The sequence below is a fragment of the Mastigoproctus giganteus genome, chromosome 4, assembly GCF_048544385.1.
Source record: "Mastigoproctus giganteus isolate SK-2022 chromosome 4, ASM4854438v1, whole genome shotgun sequence".
Classification (NCBI taxonomy): Eukaryota; Metazoa; Arthropoda; class Arachnida; order Uropygi; family Thelyphonidae; genus Mastigoproctus; species Mastigoproctus giganteus.
This window is the reverse complement of record NC_143578.1, coordinates 88,901,440-88,921,515: the sequence shown is the minus strand read 5'-3', so window position 1 is coordinate 88,921,515 and position 20,076 is coordinate 88,901,440. Positions and strand designations below refer to the sequence as shown.

Below are 20,076 nucleotides of genomic sequence, written 5' to 3'. Positions count from 1 at the left end.
AAAAAAAAACTCCCATTTCATCCCTCCATTCATTCCAAATGCCTGTCCAGCTCAGAAATTTATTTAGGCTATCAACTTCCACAACAAAAGATGGAAGTCTGTTCCACCAATCAACTACCCGCTAGCTAAAGGCAAATTTCCACACATCTATTCTACAATTGTCTTTCCTCAATTTGAACCTGTGCCCCCTCAGGTTCTTAATCTGAGCAAGAGGAAGAATGCCATCAGCATTCTGCTTGCTCAACCCATTCAAGGCCTTATACACCTCAATCACATAACCTCACAGGTGCCTACTCTCCATGCGCTGCAATTTGCAGAACACCCCATTGTTCCCCTCACCAATCTTGTTGCCCTTCTTTGTACTCGTTTTAGCAACTCTACATCCTTCCTAAAATGAGGCCTCCAGGCCTGTCACAGTATTCTAGGTGTGGCCTGACCATTGCCTTGTATAACGGGATAATCACCTCCCTGTCCCTGCTAGCAAAATTCCTATATATCTTTGACATGACCTGCCCTGGCAGCCTGTCTGCACTGCTCAGCGAACTTCATAATCTACTGCACAATTACCCCCAAGTCTTTTTTAATTTCCACTTCCCTGAGTGTAGTACCACCCAGTTTGTACATTTCTCGTCGGTTATTGCTACCCATATGCAGTACTTTGCATTTGTCAATGTTAAACTTCAGTTGCCACTTTTCAGCCCATTTGGCCAATTTATTTAGATCCAGTTGGAGTAGCATACTGTCTTTATTGTCGTTAACAACCCTGCCAACCTTTGTATCATCTGCAAACTTAGACATTAAACCTGATATATATACCTTCATCAATATCATGGATAAATATGCAAAACAACAATGGGCCCAACACCAAACTCTGGAGAACTCCACTAATAACATTTGTTCCCGAAGAGCAGTGTCCAATGATTACCACTCTTTGTCATCTCCCACTCAACCATCCCTTTATCCATTGTAGCAACTTACTTGATTTTGCTGCCTAATCCATGTGTTTCTCTTCTTGTCTAACAGTCTGATTCCCAATATAATTCGTTCCATTCTTTGCTGTGTACTTCTCAGCTTCTCTTCCATTCTTTTGGTGAGTGCCCAAGTTTCACTTCCATAAGTCATGGTGGGGAGTATACATTGGTTCATTATTTTACGTTTCAGACAAACTGTGATATTGCTCTTTAGTATGTGACTATATTTCCTGAATGCTATCCATCCAAAATTTATTCTTCTCTTGACTTCCAGCCATTTATCATTATTACAGCTAATAACTTGTCCCAGATAAGTATATGACTCTACCTTTTCAATTAGTGCTCCTTCAATCATTATTTCCCTTTCTGTGGCATACTTGTTCATTATTACTTTTGTTTTAGCCATATTCATCTTTAGTCCAAAATCCTTACTAACTGTGCATAACTGATTAAGATTTTCCTCTAATTCTTTACGATCATGGCTTCTGACCACAATATCATCTGCAAATCATAAATGGTTTAGGTACTCTCCGTTCACATAGACTCCTTTCTGCGACCAGTCTAATCTTCTGAAAGCTTCCTCAACGGCAGCAGTAAGCAGCTTCGGAGATATTGTGTCTCCTTGTCGAACTCCTTTCTCGATTTTAAATTTCCTACTGTCTTTGTCTAGTCTAATAAAGCAGGTAGCACTCTCATATATTTTCTTCAAAATCATAATATATGGGGATCTATGCCTTGTCTTTCCAGTGCCCGAAACATTGCCTTATGCTGTATGGAGTCAAATGCCTTTTCATAATCCACAAATGCCAGGCATAATGGTGTTTTATATTCATTTGCTTTCTCCATTAGCTGTGATATTACGTGAAGATGATCCATAGTTGAGAATCCTGTCCTAAAGCCAGCTTGCTCTTTTGGTTGATTCTCATCAAGTATTCTTTCTAATCTGTTAGTAATGACCCTTGTGAACAACTTGTAGATGTGGGATAACAAGCTAATTGGTCTATAATTTCCAATTTCTGATTTATCTCCTTTCTTATGCAGCAAAACTATGATTGCATTATTCCACTGCTTAGGCGTCACACCTTTTCTAATGCACTTTGTGAAGAGCCTTGCCAGGTTTTGTGTTATGTCTCTTCCTCCCAATTTTAACAACTCTATAGTAACTTCATCTTCCCCAGGGGCTTTCTGATTCTTCATTTTCTTCAATGCATGTTCTACCTCATCTGGAAGAATATCGGGTATGTCATATGTGTTGCTACTTTGCAATCCATCTTCCCCACTGCTGGTATCATTCCCTCACTCCTTGTATAATTCTCTATAGTAGTCTTCTGCTATTTGAATTATGCCTTCTCTGCTGTTTATAAGTACACCATTGCTATTCTTCAGTTTCAGTATCATTTGTCTTTCTGTATTACTGCTCATGGCTGCTGATTTAAATTCTTTATATTGCCTTAATGCTTGTTCTACTTTTTGTGTGTAAAATCTTCTTATGTCCTCTCTGAGTCTCTTTCTAATAGCTTTGCATAACTCAGTATACTCAATTTTCTCCCTGTCAGTGTTTTTCTTGTTCTTCATTTGTCATCTTCGGTTCATCATGACAAGTGTTTCTTGACTAATTTTTTTTTCTTTGGATTTCTTTTTCCCTATAGGTTTCTTGGGTTTTATCACTTTCAGAAAGTTGTAATATTCCTCGTCGATATCTTGGTCCTGAGCAGTCTGCAGAAGCTCAAACTTGTTCTTAAGTTCCAGTACATAGTGCTTTTTCTTCTCTTCTGTTATCTTAAAGACCTTTGTATTATTTACTCGAGTCAGTTTTTTTTCCTTTCCTTTCCTTTATCTATATCAAGTGTACATCTTACCAAGTGTACATCTATATCAAGTGTACATCTGTGATTACTTCCAACATTTACCTTAGCCGACCGGGCTAGCCGAGTGGGTAAAGTACCTGCCCGGCAACCCAAAGGTCGCGGGTTCGATTCCCGCCTCGGGCTTGGATCAAAGCACTGCAAAAACCTTGGGAGGTGCAATATGGCCACAGAAGCTGATGCGCCAACAACTACCAAATCAAAAAAAACATTTACCTTATTCAGGACGGTAACATCATTCACAATATATCTTCTGTTAGTGAGGATGAAGTCGATTTCATTAGTTGTTAATCCATTTGGACTGTTCCATGTCCACTTTCTGTTCACCCTTTTCTTGAAAAAAGTGTTCATTACTGACAGTCCTTGAGATTCTGCAAATTCCACAAGTCTTTCACCTCTTTTATTTCTTTCACCAATTCCAAAATTTCCTATAGTTCCTCTTTCTGCACTATTTTGCCTTTTTACAACCTTAGCATTGAAGTCCCCTATAATAATAGTGTAGTGGGTTTTCTGCTCATCTAACCCATGCTGTGTCTTAACTATTACTGCAGTCTTGTCTAGGTGGTCTTTAACCAGTGACTGCATTATTTTTCCCAGAACACAAGTCAAACTAACAGGTGTATAGTTACTTGTGTCACTTTTTGAACCCCCTTTGTGAATTGGTGATACATTTGCACACCTCCAGTCCATGGGGACCTACCCTAAGTCCGAGGAAGCTCTCATAATTATGGCCAAGGGTTTGCTTACTTCCTTTGCTGTCTCCTTTAATATAACTGGATAGATCCCATTTACCCCATTTGCCTTTTTTATGTTTAACTTCAACAATTTCGCCTCCACTTTGCTCTCAGTTATTACAAAATCAGTAAGCTCCCTGTTAGAGTTTGATAACCTTATGGAACTCCCCTTATTGAATAACTCCTCATGTGTGAATGTTGATGCAAAATACTCATTCAGTTTATCAGCTATGATCATCATGAAGACCATGATCATCAATAGTCAACCCATCTATGTTAAATGGTCCAATCTTATTCATTACTTTCCTTCTAGAGATTACATAATTAAAGAACTCTGCTGTTTTTCTTTGCATCCTTTGCCAAGGAATTTTTGTAATCTGCCTTCGACCGCCTAACCTCCTTTGTGATGATTACAGACAAGCTTATATCTGCCATAGTCTTCTGTGTCATCTGATACTTTATATGCATCCCATACATTTTTTTTCTCTGCCACGAGCCTCATTAGTTCATCTGACATCCATTTAGGCTAAACCTTGAACAGTAATTCTTAGTTGGAATGAAAAGCCTAGTGCCTCCAAAATTATATCCCTGAAAGCTTCCCATTTAGAATTTAACGTTGGTAACATCATCAGAGTCCCACTGTACAAAATTTAAAAACTGTCTGAGACCCTGTAGTTACTTTTATGAAAGCAATAGCCCTTCCCTTTAGCCTTGATGGTAGTTACATCTTTAAGTAATACCCACATCAGTACATTGTGATCACTGTTGCCCAATGGTTCCTTTATCTGCAAATTCTTAACGCATGAATAATCACTGCTGATAATCAGATCAAGAGTATTGCTCCCTCTGGTTGCCTCTTGAACATTTTGCTGTAGAAAATAGTCATCCAATAAATCCACAAATGTCTTGCTAGTGTGCGAGTGAACAAACCACAAGTTCCAGTCAATATCTGGAAAGTTAAAATCCCCCATTATAAGACATTCTGATTTACTGTCTCTCTTTATTTCTCTGCACATTTGCTCATTATACTCATCAGATTCATTAGGCCTATAACACACACCTACTCTCATTTTTCCTTTCTCAGTGCTTATTCACACCAAACAGACTCAACATTGCATTGTCCACCAACATCAATTGGATGCACTTCCTTAGATTTTGTGTTTCTTTACTAACAGCATAACCTCTCCTCCCTTCCTGTCTTCTCTATCTGTACAATTGTCTATCTTTCTGTACACATTGTACTTCCCAAATTCCAATTCTGCACTGCTTATGTCTATGTGACACTGTTTGTTTGGTTTTTAGGAGCATTAGCAACTAAGGCTATATTGCGCCAGGAATATGCGGTGGTCATTCCCTGACCTTTCTGCATCCTCCGTATTTGGTGGTGACGGGCTCGAACCCCGGTCTAATCAAGAAGCGTGTGCTACACACTGATGCTCCTTCCCACCTGGCTACGGAGGTGCCGTCTATGTGACACCACGTCTGTTATATCCCAACAATATTTGTCTTTGATGTCTTGACTAGCACTTCAAGCTTATCAAATTAATTATACTCCTAGCATTGGTGTACATGCAAGTATACATGCACCTGTTTCTACTCTTAGTTACCCTAACACAGTCTGTGTATTTATTTATTCGTTCCACTATGACAACCGGCAGTCCTGGAAATCTCCATTGCCTTGCTTTCCAGGCTGCTGCTCATTCTAATAGAAGTAGTGCAAGAATCACTTTTGGCTCTGCCTGCGGTCACTGTTAACCTTTTAGTCTGTGTATCCCCCCCCCCCCCCAAGCTAGCAGTTTTCTGACCCCTGAACACTGCCTCGATAGCATCAGCAAATATTCTTGAAAAATATATTTGCAATACAGCCAAGGAGGGTGTTTTTTTTGGTGCAGAGGGTGTGAAGAAATTAGGTGCCAACTCAGCATTTTGATGAGCATTTATGATGGCGTGAAGAGATGCCCTTGAAGGAATTAAAATTGGGACCCATTGAAGGAATTAAAATTGGGACCCATCAATCATCAATACCAGTGCTCATGCTTGAGCATCAGTCAATGTAGCGGCAACCACCAAGGCAGAATGCCCTGGTCCAACAGAAGTTGTTATTGTTGGCAACTCTATTGTTAGGGAAAGAGGAAATGTACTGCACAAAAAGGATAGGTGGAATAGGACCAGGGGATGTCTGCCTGAAGCAAAAGTTGCTTACGATGTACAGTATATCATCTTTTAAGGGCACAAAAGATAGTACTGTTGTATATTTTGGCACTAATGACATTAAGGTTAGATCTCCTGTTAACAAGTACAGGGTAATGTTGAAAAAAAGTTGCAAGTTAGGGTTAAATTTGAAAGTGTCTACAATTTTGCAAAGACATGGCAGGTGGGAGTATATGACGGGAGCCTTGTCAACCAATTTGGTTCTCGAGAGACTGTGCAAGGCTCATGGGGTAGAATTTTTCTCTGCATGGTCTGTGCTTGTTAACAGGAGAGACTACTTCAACAGGAATAAGATACACTTAAATAGAAAGGGTGCAAAATATATGCTGATGATATCAAGGCAGTGTTAGGTGGATTGGAAAACTGCTAGCTTGTGGGATACACAGACTAAGAGATTAACAATAGGGGCATACAGAGGTAAAAGTGATTCTTGAACTTCTTCTATTGGAATGTGTATCAGGTGCTGGGATTCAAGGCCTGCTCTGGGTCATCATGGAACAAATAAATACATGAGCGGTGTTAGGGTAACCAAGAGTAAGAACAGGTACATGTATACCAATGCTAGGAGCATGGTAAATAAATTTGATGAATTTGAAATACTGGTCAAATGCAGATATTGTTAGGATTTCAGAGAAGTGGTGTCACTCAGATATAAGGAATGCAGAATTTTAATATGGGCGTAAAATGTGTACAAAAGGACGGGGAGGTTTGCTGTTAATTAAGAAGCAGATAAAATGTAAAGCTGTGCACCAGCTGACATGGGTGGTAGTGCAATGTTGAGTCAGTTTGGTGAGACATAAACACTTGGAAAACAAAAATGAGAGTAGCAATGTGGCGCTGGTGGCACCAGCTGTATGCTAGCTAAATTAGTGCGCTATTAAAATTAATTAATAAAGAAGGTTTCTGGGAGTGTTGCTCAAAAAGAAGTTATATTTTAGATAAAATAAGTGTGGGTGAGTGATAGGTTAAGATTTGGGACCTAAAGGTGGTTTTATTTTTCAGACTGTGAACTTTTTTAAAATAGGAAATTTAACATAGGAAATTTCAAGGCCATTAAATTTTTAAGGAACTATAATCAGTCACTGGGAATTCTTAGTAGAATAGTTGTGCTACCTGACAGCTTTGATGTAGACGTTTTCTGGATACCAAATTGTATTTAAAAATACTCACGTGTTGCTGAGTTATACATTATTGGTATTTTCAAGGTCACAGTAATTCTACCGAGTCAGCCATTTGGATATTCCAGGAGATAAAAGAACTACAGCAGTGCCACCTGCTTGTTCAGTGGTGACTAGAAATTCAGCATAAATTGCGTAAAATTATTAAATTGTGATATCACGAGGAAGCTTCATCACTGAATAAGAACTACTCCATTTATATGGCTGCGGCAGGTTTAGTAGATCGTCAGCTTAAATCCCAAGCTGGGATAAATGGTGAGGGTTGACGTCAGGAAGGGCATCCGGTTGTAAAAACTATGCCAAAACCAATAGATGTGTTTTGGTTAAGAAGTTAATCCAACTAGAGGAGAAGAGGAGGATGTAAAGTGTGAATTGGGAACATTGAATGCTGACCCTATATAATGTGGGAAAATGCAAAGACAAAGAAGAGGAGAGTTGGCCAGAAAATCAGAATGTCTTATTTGGTTTTTTTTTTTTTTTTTTAGGAGCATTAGCAACTAAGGCCATATTGCTCCAGGGATATGCGGTGGTCATACCCTGACCTTTCTGCATCCTCCGTATTTGGTGGTCACGGGCTCAAACTCCAGTCTAATCAAGAAGCGTGTGCTATGCACTGCTGCTCCTGCCCACCTGGCTACGAAGGCACCCAGAATGTCTTATAACGGGAGATTTTAACTTTTGAGATATTGACTGAAACTTGTAGATTGGTCACTCACACATTAGTAAGAATTTTGCAGTTTTAGTGGATGACTGTTTTCTACAACAGCAAGTTAGAGAGGCAACAAGAGGGAGTAATATGCTTGATTTCATAATCAGCAGCGATAATTCATGCATAAGAATCTGTAGATAAAAGAACCAATAAGTGGCACTGATCACAGTGTACTCATGTGGGATTTACTTAAGGATGTAGTAGGAGTAGCGGCATGTGATGCAAGAAAGCAAGTGTGTGTGTGTGTGTGTGTGAGCTTATGCAGCATCAGCAAAAAAAAAAAAAAAAAAAAAAATTCACACAACCATTCCCTCTAAATGTTTGTCCAGTTCCTCCTTAATTTTATTTATTTAACCTATCAACTTCCACAATGACAGATGGAAGTTTGTTCTAGCAATTAACCACCTGCTGGCTAAAGGCAAATTTCCACACATCTATTCTACATCTGTCTTTCCTTCATGTAACTACCATGAAGAGTAAAGGGAAGGAGTTTTGCTTTTGTAAAAGTGATTAGATCAGTCTGAGACAGTTTTTAAATTCTATATCAATTGATGATGTTACTATGAGGAACCTCTGAATGAGAAGCATTTGAGGAAATAGACATTTCACACAAACTAAGAAATACTCTTCAAGATTTAGGCCTAAATGGATGTCAGATGAAGTAGCAGGTCTATAATTATTTGCATCACCCTTTGAACCCCTTTGTGAATCGGGGATACATTTGCACATCTCCAGTCCATGGGGACCTCCCCTGAATCTAAAGATGCCCTCATAATTATGATTAAGGTTTGCTTATTTCCTTCACTGCCTCCTTCAATATAACTGAAGAAGGCAGCAAAGGTGCCTTTTTTATGCTTAACTTCAACAATTTCTCCCCCCTTTGCTCTTCGTTATCAATTTCAAAAATTTGCTGGACCAGATGAGCTATATATATATATATATATATATATGGAAAGGTATCATCCTCCAATTTAATTCCTTAAAGAATTCTATATGTGAAACTGTGCTTAGGACTCAGACTCTGCTAGGTCTTTTCAGTTTGCAGTTTGATATGGGAGAAGTGAATCAGGCTCCTGTGGAGGATTAGGCCACTACACAGACTACAATATGTGAAGTCTTGGATACAAATGTCAGTGATACTGCTTCTGTGAGCACGAGGAGGCTACTGCTGATTACTGGACTGATGCTAATTATCAATAACTGGACTACCTTTTGTTATCCTAGTGATAATGTATTGTAATGTATTGTACTATACAAACTGTGGCTGATAGACATCTGGAGAAGAGGAAATTGGAGTGGTTTTGTGTGGTATGAACAGTTGCTTGCTGCTTTATATCTCTTCTGTTTTCTCTTCCTCCCTCTTTTAATTTGTTTCTTTCCTGTCCTAGGTTGCACGCTAATTTTTATTCTCTTCAACATTCACACTACTGAATATATAGTACGTGGTTGAAGAGTTAAAACTTTCAGTGCTAGGTAGTAGATCCCTATCATGGTTTACATAAGCCAGGGATGGTAACTAGTCTGTTTCAGCTTGCTGGAGCAGACTAGGTGAAGTGGCCAGTCATACAACACAAATAACATAACCCAGGATGCATTACACTACAATATTGACTGGCATTTATCTGTACTGTATCTAAGCATAATAATGCAGAGTTGCCTAGTTTGGTTGGGGCCACATAAACCAATTAATAATAATAAAAAAAATACACCCTAAAGAATTCTATATATGCTCAATCAGGTTCAGAGATTTCTTCTGGCCACTCCAGCTGAAGAAATTCTTCAATTTCAGAGAATTTTCTGCCCAGATGAGCTCTCTCTCTATATATATATATATATATATATATATATATATATATATATATATATATATACGCATGTATATGTATAAATGTATAAATCATAATAGAAATAGAGACCTTGCTTATTGTTGTGGCTCCTATGGTTTTGACTGTTTACCCTATGAAGAAGTAGTTAAAGCTTCAGGACCCACTACTTTAGGTAACATTGTTATCTTCATTATTATTTCTATTTTTATGTTAATCAATTTATTTCAGGTTATCTCCTTCACCTTACAGGCCTTCTCAATTTTTCCATGGTAATTACAATTGACAGGTCAACATCCCTTCCCTATACACTGAATATAAACATTTGTCTATATATATATATATTAACCCCGGGGGCAAACCCAGGGCCCTGAGCTGGATATCATCATTCTTCTCTTTCTTGGTGATGCCCCTCTCTCTCTCTCTCTCTCTCACAGGAGACAACTCGGGAATTTTTTTTTTTTTTGGCTGATGCAGTATAAGCCTCAGGCTTCCTTGTACCATGTGGCTAGTAATAATAATAATAATAATAATAATAATAATATATATATGGAAGGCTATCATCATCCATATTAATAGAGTCTACAGTACCTCTAAAAAGCCTCATATAGGGCTCAAGGATCTTTACTCTTTCCCCCATGAGCAGTCATGGCCTGCCTTAAAGATATGGAGGCTAGAGCAGTGTTAACACAAGAACCTGTATGTAGTTATATTGAGGTGGTGGCTATCACGGGCAGAAAAATAAACAGACACTCATGTTTAGATGATAGGGAAAACAAGATAAAATTAGAAGCCTTTTCAAGTTTTGGGGGGTGGGGAAGGTAGGTGGAATTTTCTTCTTTGTTTTCAGGTGCTTGTCATGGACCTGAGTGTGGCCATTCATCGTGGTGCATTCCTAGACCATTTGACCGCGCCTCCATAGGCAGGTGTGCAAGTGCAGCAGTGCTTAGCACACGCTTCTTGATTAGACCAGGGTTCGAGTCCATGACCACCAAATACGGAGGATGTGGAAAGGTCAGGGAATGAACACCACATATCACCAGAGCAATATGGCCTTAGTTGCTAATGCTTCTAAAAACCAAATAACACACAAACAAACAGACCATTTGACCAACACCATAGTGGTTCTTTTTTCTGATGGAAATCCTAAGCTCTTTCTCTAGTTGATTTCTCATCAAGAATAAGTTTCAAGACTGAATTTTGATTCACCTATAAGGAGAAAGAGAGTGCGAATGAGAACTATATGTCATGCCAGATAACTCTTGGCTAACCTTAAACTTGTCTTTAAGAGCTCTCTTGTTTCCTGCTGTTTCAAAAAAAGTTAGTTTCTATGTTTTTTTTTTTTTTTTTTTAAATTCTGAAATGCTGTGGCTGCATTTATATTAGGGTGATAGATTTGCTTATATATGGTATCTTATGGAAAGATAATAGCACAACCCACAGATAATTCTGACTTGAAGTCAGCTTGTGTGACTTCAAGAGTTGTGGATAGACAGAAGGAGGAAGGGTCCTTCTCCATTCCTTAAAGAAGAAGTTACATGATAGCAGATGAGCATACTGTGGTGGGAACGATTGCTTTTCTAACTGGACAATTATGCTTATTGTGATATTTGAATCTCTCAGTAACTGTTGGATGTGAATGGTGGAGGAAGGTTTTAAAGTGCATTAGCAATTTTGGCCATATTATGCCATTTTGTATTGTCTCTAGAAATGTGCATTCATGGGCAAATTTGCATGTTGCTGCATGGACTGAAAAATCCTATTTCCTCCACCTGAGATCAGATAGCTAGAGCCCTGATTGAAAAAGAGGCCTTTAGAAATTCCTTCAGAAATTTCTCCTTTCTTATGATTGGACTTGGACCCAGGCTTCTCCAAATGTGTGGCAAAATCATTATACTGTCATTGAGGATAAGGTTTATAATGTAAAGAAAAATACTTATGTATAAATGACAGAGATGCATTCAAAACACTGTATAGAGGGTTTTGAATTCATCTCTATAGAGTGTTTTGAATTCATCTCTATAGAGTGTTTTGAATTCATCTCTATAGAGTGTTTTGAATTCTTCAATATAGTGTTCTCTCTAGAGATGAATTCAAATGCAGCGTAGAACACTCATTATAGAGTATTTTGAACATTAGCATATGCATACGATGCAAGAAAGCAAGCTTATACTGCATTAGCCAGAAAAAAAAAAACTTTCTCATTTCACCCATCCACTCACTCCAAATGTTTGTCTAGTTCTGGCCTTAAATCTATTTAAGCTATCAACTTCTACAAGAACAAATGGAAGTTGTTCCAGAAATCAACCACCTGCTGGCTAAAGGCAAACTTCTGAACATCTATCCTACAACTGTCTTTCCTCAATTTGAATTTATGCCCTCTCTTGATTATTCTGAGCAAGAGGAAGAATCCCTTCAGCATTGAGCATGCTCAAACCATTCAAGGCCTTATACACCTCAATCAGATCACCTCGCAGGTGCCTAGTCTCCAGACACTGTAATTTGCAAAACTTAAGCCTTTCTTTGTAAGAGCAACCCTTTGTTGCATTCACTAATCTTGTTGCCCTTCTCTGTACTTATTCCAGCAACTCTACATCCTTCTTAAAATGAGGCCCCAGACCTGTATACAGTACTCAAGGTGCAGCCTGACCATTGCCTTATACAAGGGGATAATCACCTCCTTATACCTGCTAGAAAAATTCTTGTATATCATTGACAAGACACCATGAGCTATTCTTGCAGACCATCTGCACTGCTCAAAAAACTTCATATCTGACTGCACAATTCATATCTGACTGTAATCATTGCACAATTACCCCCAAATCCTTTTTCTCGACCATCAGTGTAGTACCACACAATTGATATGTTACCCTGGGGTTACTGCTTCCCATATACAGTACTTTACATTTGTCAATGTTAAACTTCAGTGGCCACCTCTCAGCCCATCTACTCAACTTTTCTAGATCCTGTTGCAGAAGCGTACTGTCATAACAACCCTGCCGACCTTCGTATCGTCTGCAAACTTGGACATTTAGCCCCGGGGGCTCATATCTGGTGAGTATGGGCTTGGCAAACCCAGGGTCCTGAGCTGGATATCATCATTCTTCTCTTTCTTGGTGATTCCTTTCTACTTCTCTCTCTCTCTCAGGGTAACTCGGGGAATTTTTTTTTTTTTTTTTAGCTGGTGCAGCATTAATCTCAGGCTTCCTTGTACCATATGGCTAATAATAATAAAATAAAGCCTGATATACCATCATCAATCATTAAAGAATACAAAACACAACAATGGATGGACACAACACTGAACCCTGGAGGATTCCACTAATAACACTAGTCCATGAAGAGCAGTATCCATTGATTACCACTCTCTGCCTTCTCCCACTCAACCGTCCCTTTATCCATAGCAGCAATTTGCCTCCAATGCCACACTGCTCCAATTTGTGCAACAGTGTCAAAAGACTTTCTAAAATCCAAATATATGATATCAAAGTTATTCTTTTCATCCAGTTCCCTTGTGACCACATCATAGTATCCAATCAAATTAGTCAAACAAGACTTCCCCTTAACAAACCCATGCCGTGCCTAAGCTATAACTGAAGTCTTGTCTAGATGATCCTCTAGTCCTTCAACCAGTGCCTCCATTAATTTCCCTGGAACAGAAGTTAAACTAACAGGTCTGTAATTACTTGTGTCACCCTTTGATCCTCCTGTGTAAATTCGGGTCACATTTGCACATCTCCAGTCCATGGGTACCTCCCCTGAGTCCAAGGAAGCTCTCGTAATTATGCCTAAGGGTTTGCTTACTTAATTTGCTGCCTCCTTTAATATAATTGGATAGATCCCATACACCCCAGGTGCCTTTCTTATGTTTATCTTCAACAATTTCTCCTCTACTTTGGTCTCAGTTATTACAAAATCATCTAGCTCACTGCCAGAGTTTATTACACCCCTTGCATTCCTCTCCCTGAATAACTTCTCATGTGTGAATGTAGATGCAAAATACTCATTTAGTTTGTTAGCTACCTGAGCAGGATCATCAACAGTTGAACCATCGATATCAAGTGGACCAATCTGATTCATCCCTTCCTTCTAGAGTTTACATAAGTAAAGAACTCTTTGCTGTTTTTATTTAAATCGTTTGCCAACGGATGTAAATAAAGATTTCTCATAATCTGCCTTTGCCTGCTTAATCTCCTTTGGGACTTGGTTACAGACCAGCTTATATCTATCATAGGCTTCCATGTCACACATTAATTTATATGTATCCCATGCACTTTTCTTCTCTGCCATATGTCTCATTAGTTCATCTGACATCCATTTAGGCCTAAACCTTGAACAGTATTTCTTAGTTGGTATGTAAAGTCTAGTAGCTTCCAAGATAAATTTTTTGAATGCTTCCCATTTTGAATTTGCTGTTGGTCACATCATCAGTTGGTCCCAAAGTATAGAATTTAAATACTGTCTCAGACCACCGTAGTTGCCTTTACAAAAGCAAAAAATCCTTCACTTTACTCCTGATGGTAGTTACCTCTTTTAGTAAATCCCACTTCAGCACACTGTGATCACTGTCACCTAGTGGTTCCTTTATCTGTAGATTTTTAATGCATGAAGAATCACTACTGATAATCAGATCAAGAGCATTACTCCCTCTAGTTGCTTCCAGAACATGCTGCTATAGAAAACAATCATCCAATAAATTCACAAAAGTCTTGCTAGTGTGCAAGTGATCAATCCACAAGTTCAGTCAATATCTGGGAAATTAAAATCTCCTATTATAAGACAATCTGATTTAATGGCTCTCTCTATTTCTCTGTACAGTTGTTTATTATACTGTCTGCTAGAAACAATGTACTGTATAGTTTATTATATTATATATTGTTTCTAGGAGATGTGTATATCTGGGAACCAATCCTATCTACGAAAATAGGCAAACTCTGAAACCTTTTCTAATTCATTTTTCAAATATATGTGTATCAATTCTAATCACTACAAAAAGTAACAATATCTCAACCTTTACTTTTACTTTTTCTAACGGTACCTCAAACTATCAAATGTCAAATTCATTTGACAAATCATTCTTTTGGTCATTATTAAACACACGTGAAAATTCACTTTAACAAATCATGTCTTGAAAAATGGCCCTTGTGATTCTTCCAAATAAATATGAATTTTTTTGTAAGGTGCAAAAGTATGCAGATACCCAGACTTTACAATACCCTTCATGGCACAAAGCCAGAGGTTGTGGGCACCTCCGTAGGCAGTGCGTAGCACATGCTTCTTGATTAGACCGGGGTTCGAGCCCGTGACCACCAAATATGAAGGATGCAGAAAGGTCAGGGAATGACCACTGCATATCCTCAGAGCAATATAGCCTTAGTTGCTAATGCTTCTAAAAACCAAATAACAACAATCAGGAGTTATATGGGAAAAAGTGTGTGTGAAATGTGTGGGAAAAACATGAATTCTATCAAGGTGGGAGGAATTTTTAATATATTTTTTTACAACTTTTGTCAAGTTAGTTGGTTTAAGATATGAGTTGCAAAGTAGTATCTCTTCCTGAAAACTGGGGGCTTTTTTCATTTCAGAAAAACAGCCAAATTGACTATAGGTATACTACACCAATGCAGCCTAGTCTTAAGTGCTTTGGCTTTGGTGCAAAAACATAAAACAAAAAGCATTTTGACTATTACTAGTCTAAGTTTCCTAATTGTAAAGTAATTTTTCTTGTTGATTTTAATGTTAATAACTATAGACAGCAACAATTTTCCAATTGTACGGATCTTGCTGGTAGAAATATTTTGAGCCTTTTGTTGTGAGCTTACTTGCACATTTTCCCACCAAACAATCCTATGACACAATACACTTGAGCTTTTGCTAACCACCAACTCTTCAAAATGTAATGTGTACATATAATATTATCTGTCCTCTAGGTACTCCAGATCACAACTTTATTTCTAAAAGTTTCAGTATAAAAATCATCCCGATTAGTAATTTTATTTAAAAGTTTTAACTGTAATTGTTAGCAATATGAAAATGATATATGAAATAATATGAAAATTATATATTTTAGTTTGTAGAGTATGTATGGTATTGTTAATCCAGGAAAAAAAAATTAATCAAAAAATATTTATTATGTGGCTGCTCTGAAATCATTGAAACTTTAATTAAGAAACTACCTCTCATATCCACTTCTGCTATGAAAGTTAATTTAAAAAAAAAAACTACTGCTACTAAGAATAAGATATTTGGTATTTAGTTTTGGGTTGAGCATAATATTGTTGACAAAAAAAAAAAAAAAATTCCATAAAAAAATTCTACTGGAAGCATAACAGTGAAGCTGAGACCAATCAAAATTACAGATAATTAGATATGACATTAGTTAGTGCATTTGCATCTAGTCATAGTTGAATTTTTTAACCTAATCAAAGTTTGTACATTGGCATCATTATTGTAATATCTCATATTATGAAATCCTTCATGAGTTGCCCCATTAGAGAAGACTACCATTTATTTTCAGTTGAGTACTACCATTCAAACAGCACTGTTTTGAAGCTATTTGGCTTCTCATTAGTGAATAGGTAGGTACCCACAAGTATAAGGGCTGAAAACCCCCCTGTTGTGATTTATTTACAACTTTGCCAAAAGGTGTGCTTCTTAGACTAATAATATTTTAGGACAGAATGTTTGAGGCTTTCTGCCCTAAAATATTATTAAATAATCACACATTAAACATGACAGCTGAGTATCTAAAATAAAGTCTCAGAAAATAAACTTATATTTAGTACCTAAAGAAATATAACAAAGAATTGACAGAAATAACATATACTAATTTGTACACTTGTACACTAACTTGTTTTTAACATACTTATATTTGGCATCTTTGACAATGTCTTCATTACAAAAATCTGCCAACATTGTAAGAAGACATCTTCGATCCCAGTCGTCTGTGACTCGTCCACCATAGTTACATTCTCCTGTCATGTATGTAATAGCTTCATAGGGTACTTCAGTATATTCATTAACAAACATTTGAAGTTGTTGAAGAGAAATTCTCAAATCTGATTCATTAAAACCATAGGGAATATTCCAACCCAAGGGTCCAAACTTTCTCCTTTCTTGAACCAAAGCATGGAAGAAACACAAGCAGAACATCAGTTTTTGAAAAGTCTGTAATAAGAACAAGAAAATAGAAGACATTTAACTAGGTTTTTCCTTTTTTATTATGAATTGTAATAGCTTAAAAATGTATAACTAATTTGAAATGTCTTTTCAGATAATCTTTTAAATTTTAAAATTCTTTAAGATTATCTTTTTTGATAATTTTAAAACTTTTGTTTTTAATTTTTTTAAAAAAATCAAATTGTCAATGAAGAGTTGCTGAAATCCATATTACTCTATCATATATGGTTTGAAAAGGAAGGATTTACTTGTTGCCAACATAAATGAATTGCACATTTGCTGCATTTTTTCTGACCAGTATATAAGTAACAGAATTATAGTGTCAGTTCAGAAGAACTTTCTCCAAGAAGGTATCAGAAGAGACACAAGACAAAGACCTTAAACAAAGCTGAGGACGTTCTGAGAGAACACCACAAGTAAGGAAATGTATTTTAAGCATGCTTTATGTGACTATTGAGAAAGTTATGTGTTACATATTCGAGGCAACAGAAATTTGAGAAGGGTGCTGCAGCCTACAAAATGCATGTCAAAGGTGATATGTGAAATAATTTTGAACAGCAAAGAAGATAATTTGATAAAATAAACCTCAATAAGCATAACTGTATATGTGGGACAGAGCCTCAGTCTGTATATATACACTGAGCAAATTTAGCTAAAACTTTTAAAGCTAAATTTGCTAAAAAGTGTATCAATCTCACATTATGGAGGCACTTTATCACAAGTTTCCTTTGAACTTTAAATAAAAAATATACTATGTACTTCAAATAAAAAGCACTGCTGCAATATAGAAGTAAACTGCTATTTGTTTAAAATACATGCCATTCCCCATATCCTAGTTTTTGTCCCTTTTTTGGAGTCTCATCGGTGGAAAATAAGCACCATAAGTGAATGACCTTTGATCCCATGATGAGGAATGTCCACAATATGTGGATATTTCTGTCTACAATATATTTCTCTTTTTATTTAAGTATAAATGTGATACTGAGGTATTCCATGGTGAAGTGACTCACAATATAAGCCTGATGCACTTAGTAGTTTGCTTAGTGCTACAGACTGAGGCAATGCCTGACTTGTGCAGTTATGTTCCCTAGCTCTCTTAAAACACTCTTTTAAACCATGTGAACAGTTCAAGGTTAGTTTATTAAGTGCTTATAACCTATTTACACTCATTTTGTTACAAAGGTGATGTTTCAGAATCTTTGCCAGAACCTATCATTAGATCAATATATGAGCTCAAACAAATTACTTTCTCAATATATATACTTTTTAAAAATTATGAAAGTTAATGTTACATAGTTCAATAACAATTAAAAATTAATTAAACCATATCCAATACCAGTAGATCCTGCACTGTCAAACTAAGACTGCTGCCTAAAGATGTCATGTACTGGTGCTGCTTTTATATGCTATGCCAAGGCCTGAGGATAAATGGCAACATTCACAAAATGTCCAATAGGATGATGGGGTTATGTAGCCTTTATACCATAGAACTAATTATTAACCTAATTTTTATTTTAAGCTAATGAAGCCTAGATAGCAATTCTTCTGTATCCATTCTGTGTTATTACTGTTATTGACCTAAATCTGAGGATGATGCACTGTCTGTGTGCATTCTCCTTCAGCTGCATTCTTGAAGATGTTATTGTATTGGCAGTCAAACACCATACCCTGCTTTCTGTTTATGGAGTTAGATCCAAAAAGTTGAATGAAAAAATATTCTTTAAATTTCCTCCTGTTGTAGTGTTGATCTGTGGAAAGAACTGAAGTGTCACAAAATTCCATAAGTCCCCACACACCTGAAAGCATGGAAGGCCATTTGAGGCCTTCCATGCTGTCATATTTGAGGGCCATCCAGATTTGTAAAGGGACACCTATTTTGGTACGCCCATATTTGTCGACAAATATGCCTGTATTTGTCAGTTTTTTGTATTTCTTTGGGTTTTCTGGATAAGTTGATTACAGGAACGGAAAGGGGCCACTGCTTTCAATCTATATCTTGAGTTTTATGGCTGGGTGGAAGGCATTAGGGCATTAAAGAATGAATTTAATTCTTCAATTCCGTGGTTCCATATGACTATGATATCAGATGTCATCTAAGTATCTTCTCCAGAAATTTGGCCCAGAAGGTTGTTTTTCCAGAAACTTATTCTGTAATTTGGCATGAATACCTCTGCTAAGAGTGTGAGAGAGAGAAAATTTCCACTACTCAGACCTGACACCTGGGAAGAGAACCCCCACTCCATTGAAAGAGAAATAAGCTTCTCTCATCAACATATCTATGAGATCTAACATATCTGTTATATGGATTTCATCAGCACTTTGTGGCATCTGAGGTAAATGTGGCTGTTCATAGATAGTCTAAACAGGTTTTTCCTTCTTCTTCCAGAGGTATAGTACAGTACAGTACAGTACAGTACAGCAGTAAACACTGGGTCATCATATCTACAGTATGTCATTCTAATCTATGTCAATGCTGTTTATTCTAGAAGCTATGTCCTGACTATTTTTTATTTTGAGCAGATTCTTAAGAACTATTTGGGGGGAGAAATTTAACTAGTCACTTGAATATCTTTTGTCTAGGTTGATATCTTCCACCGATAACCGGTGTGCAGCTGGAAAATTAAGTTTGTTGACCTTTCTGTTGACAAACAAGTATTGAGCTTCTGAGTTGTTGATTTTTGGTTGAATTATTATTTTTTGCAAGGGTGGGAATTATTATTATTATTAGCCATATGGTGCAAGGAAGAGTGAGGCTTATGCTGCACCCCAACCAAAAAATATTTCCGAGTTACCCTAAGAGAGAGAGAGAGAGAGAGAGAGAGAGAGAGAGAGAGAGAGAGAGTCAGAAGTAGAAAAGAGTCACCAAGAAAGAGAAGAATGATGATATCCAGCTCAGGACCCTGGGTATGCCAAGACCATACTCGCCAGATGTGAGCCCTGGGAAGGCAACAGGAACACGGAAAGTGGATGGGGGGGGGTAAGTTGCTTAAACCAACTTATTTCTCTGAAGATGTTGTTATTGTTGTTATTTAGTTTTCAGGAGCATTAGCAACTAAGGCCATATTGCTCCGGGAATATGCAGTGGTCATTCCCTGACCTTTCCACATCCTCCGTATTTGGTGGTGATGGGCTCGAACCCCAGTCTAATCAAGAAGCGTGTACTACGCACTGCTGCTCCTTCCCACCTGGCTATGGAGGTGCCCTCTGAAGATGTATTCCTTTTCTCAAGTATTTAAAAAAAAACTAAGATTTTAAGGCCATTTAAAAGGTTTTTAAGTTAAATATGTCTGCAATGATAAATGTCATATCCACAAGTGAAATTCCTTCCAATGAGGGTGAGTGATAATCCAAAGTTGTGCTGTGTCAAATTATGAAAGGCAGTAGAACGGTTATAGTCATTATTTCC

The 20,076-nt window shown here is 37.3% G+C and overlaps 1 protein-coding gene across 1 annotated transcript in view; it reads right to left on the bottom strand.

Annotated features, from left to right (window-relative positions):
• Positions 1-20,076, bottom strand: part of LOC150086891 (dynein axonemal heavy chain 7-like) — a 1,233,418-nt gene that overhangs the window by 160,249 nt on the left and 1,053,093 nt on the right. Inside the window, exon 55 of the mRNA XM_090372313.1 lies at positions 16,357-16,658. Within this exon, the coding sequence (XP_090228439.1) occupies positions 16,357-16,658 (302 nt within the window). The remainder of the gene's footprint in view (positions 1-16,356; positions 16,659-20,076) is intronic.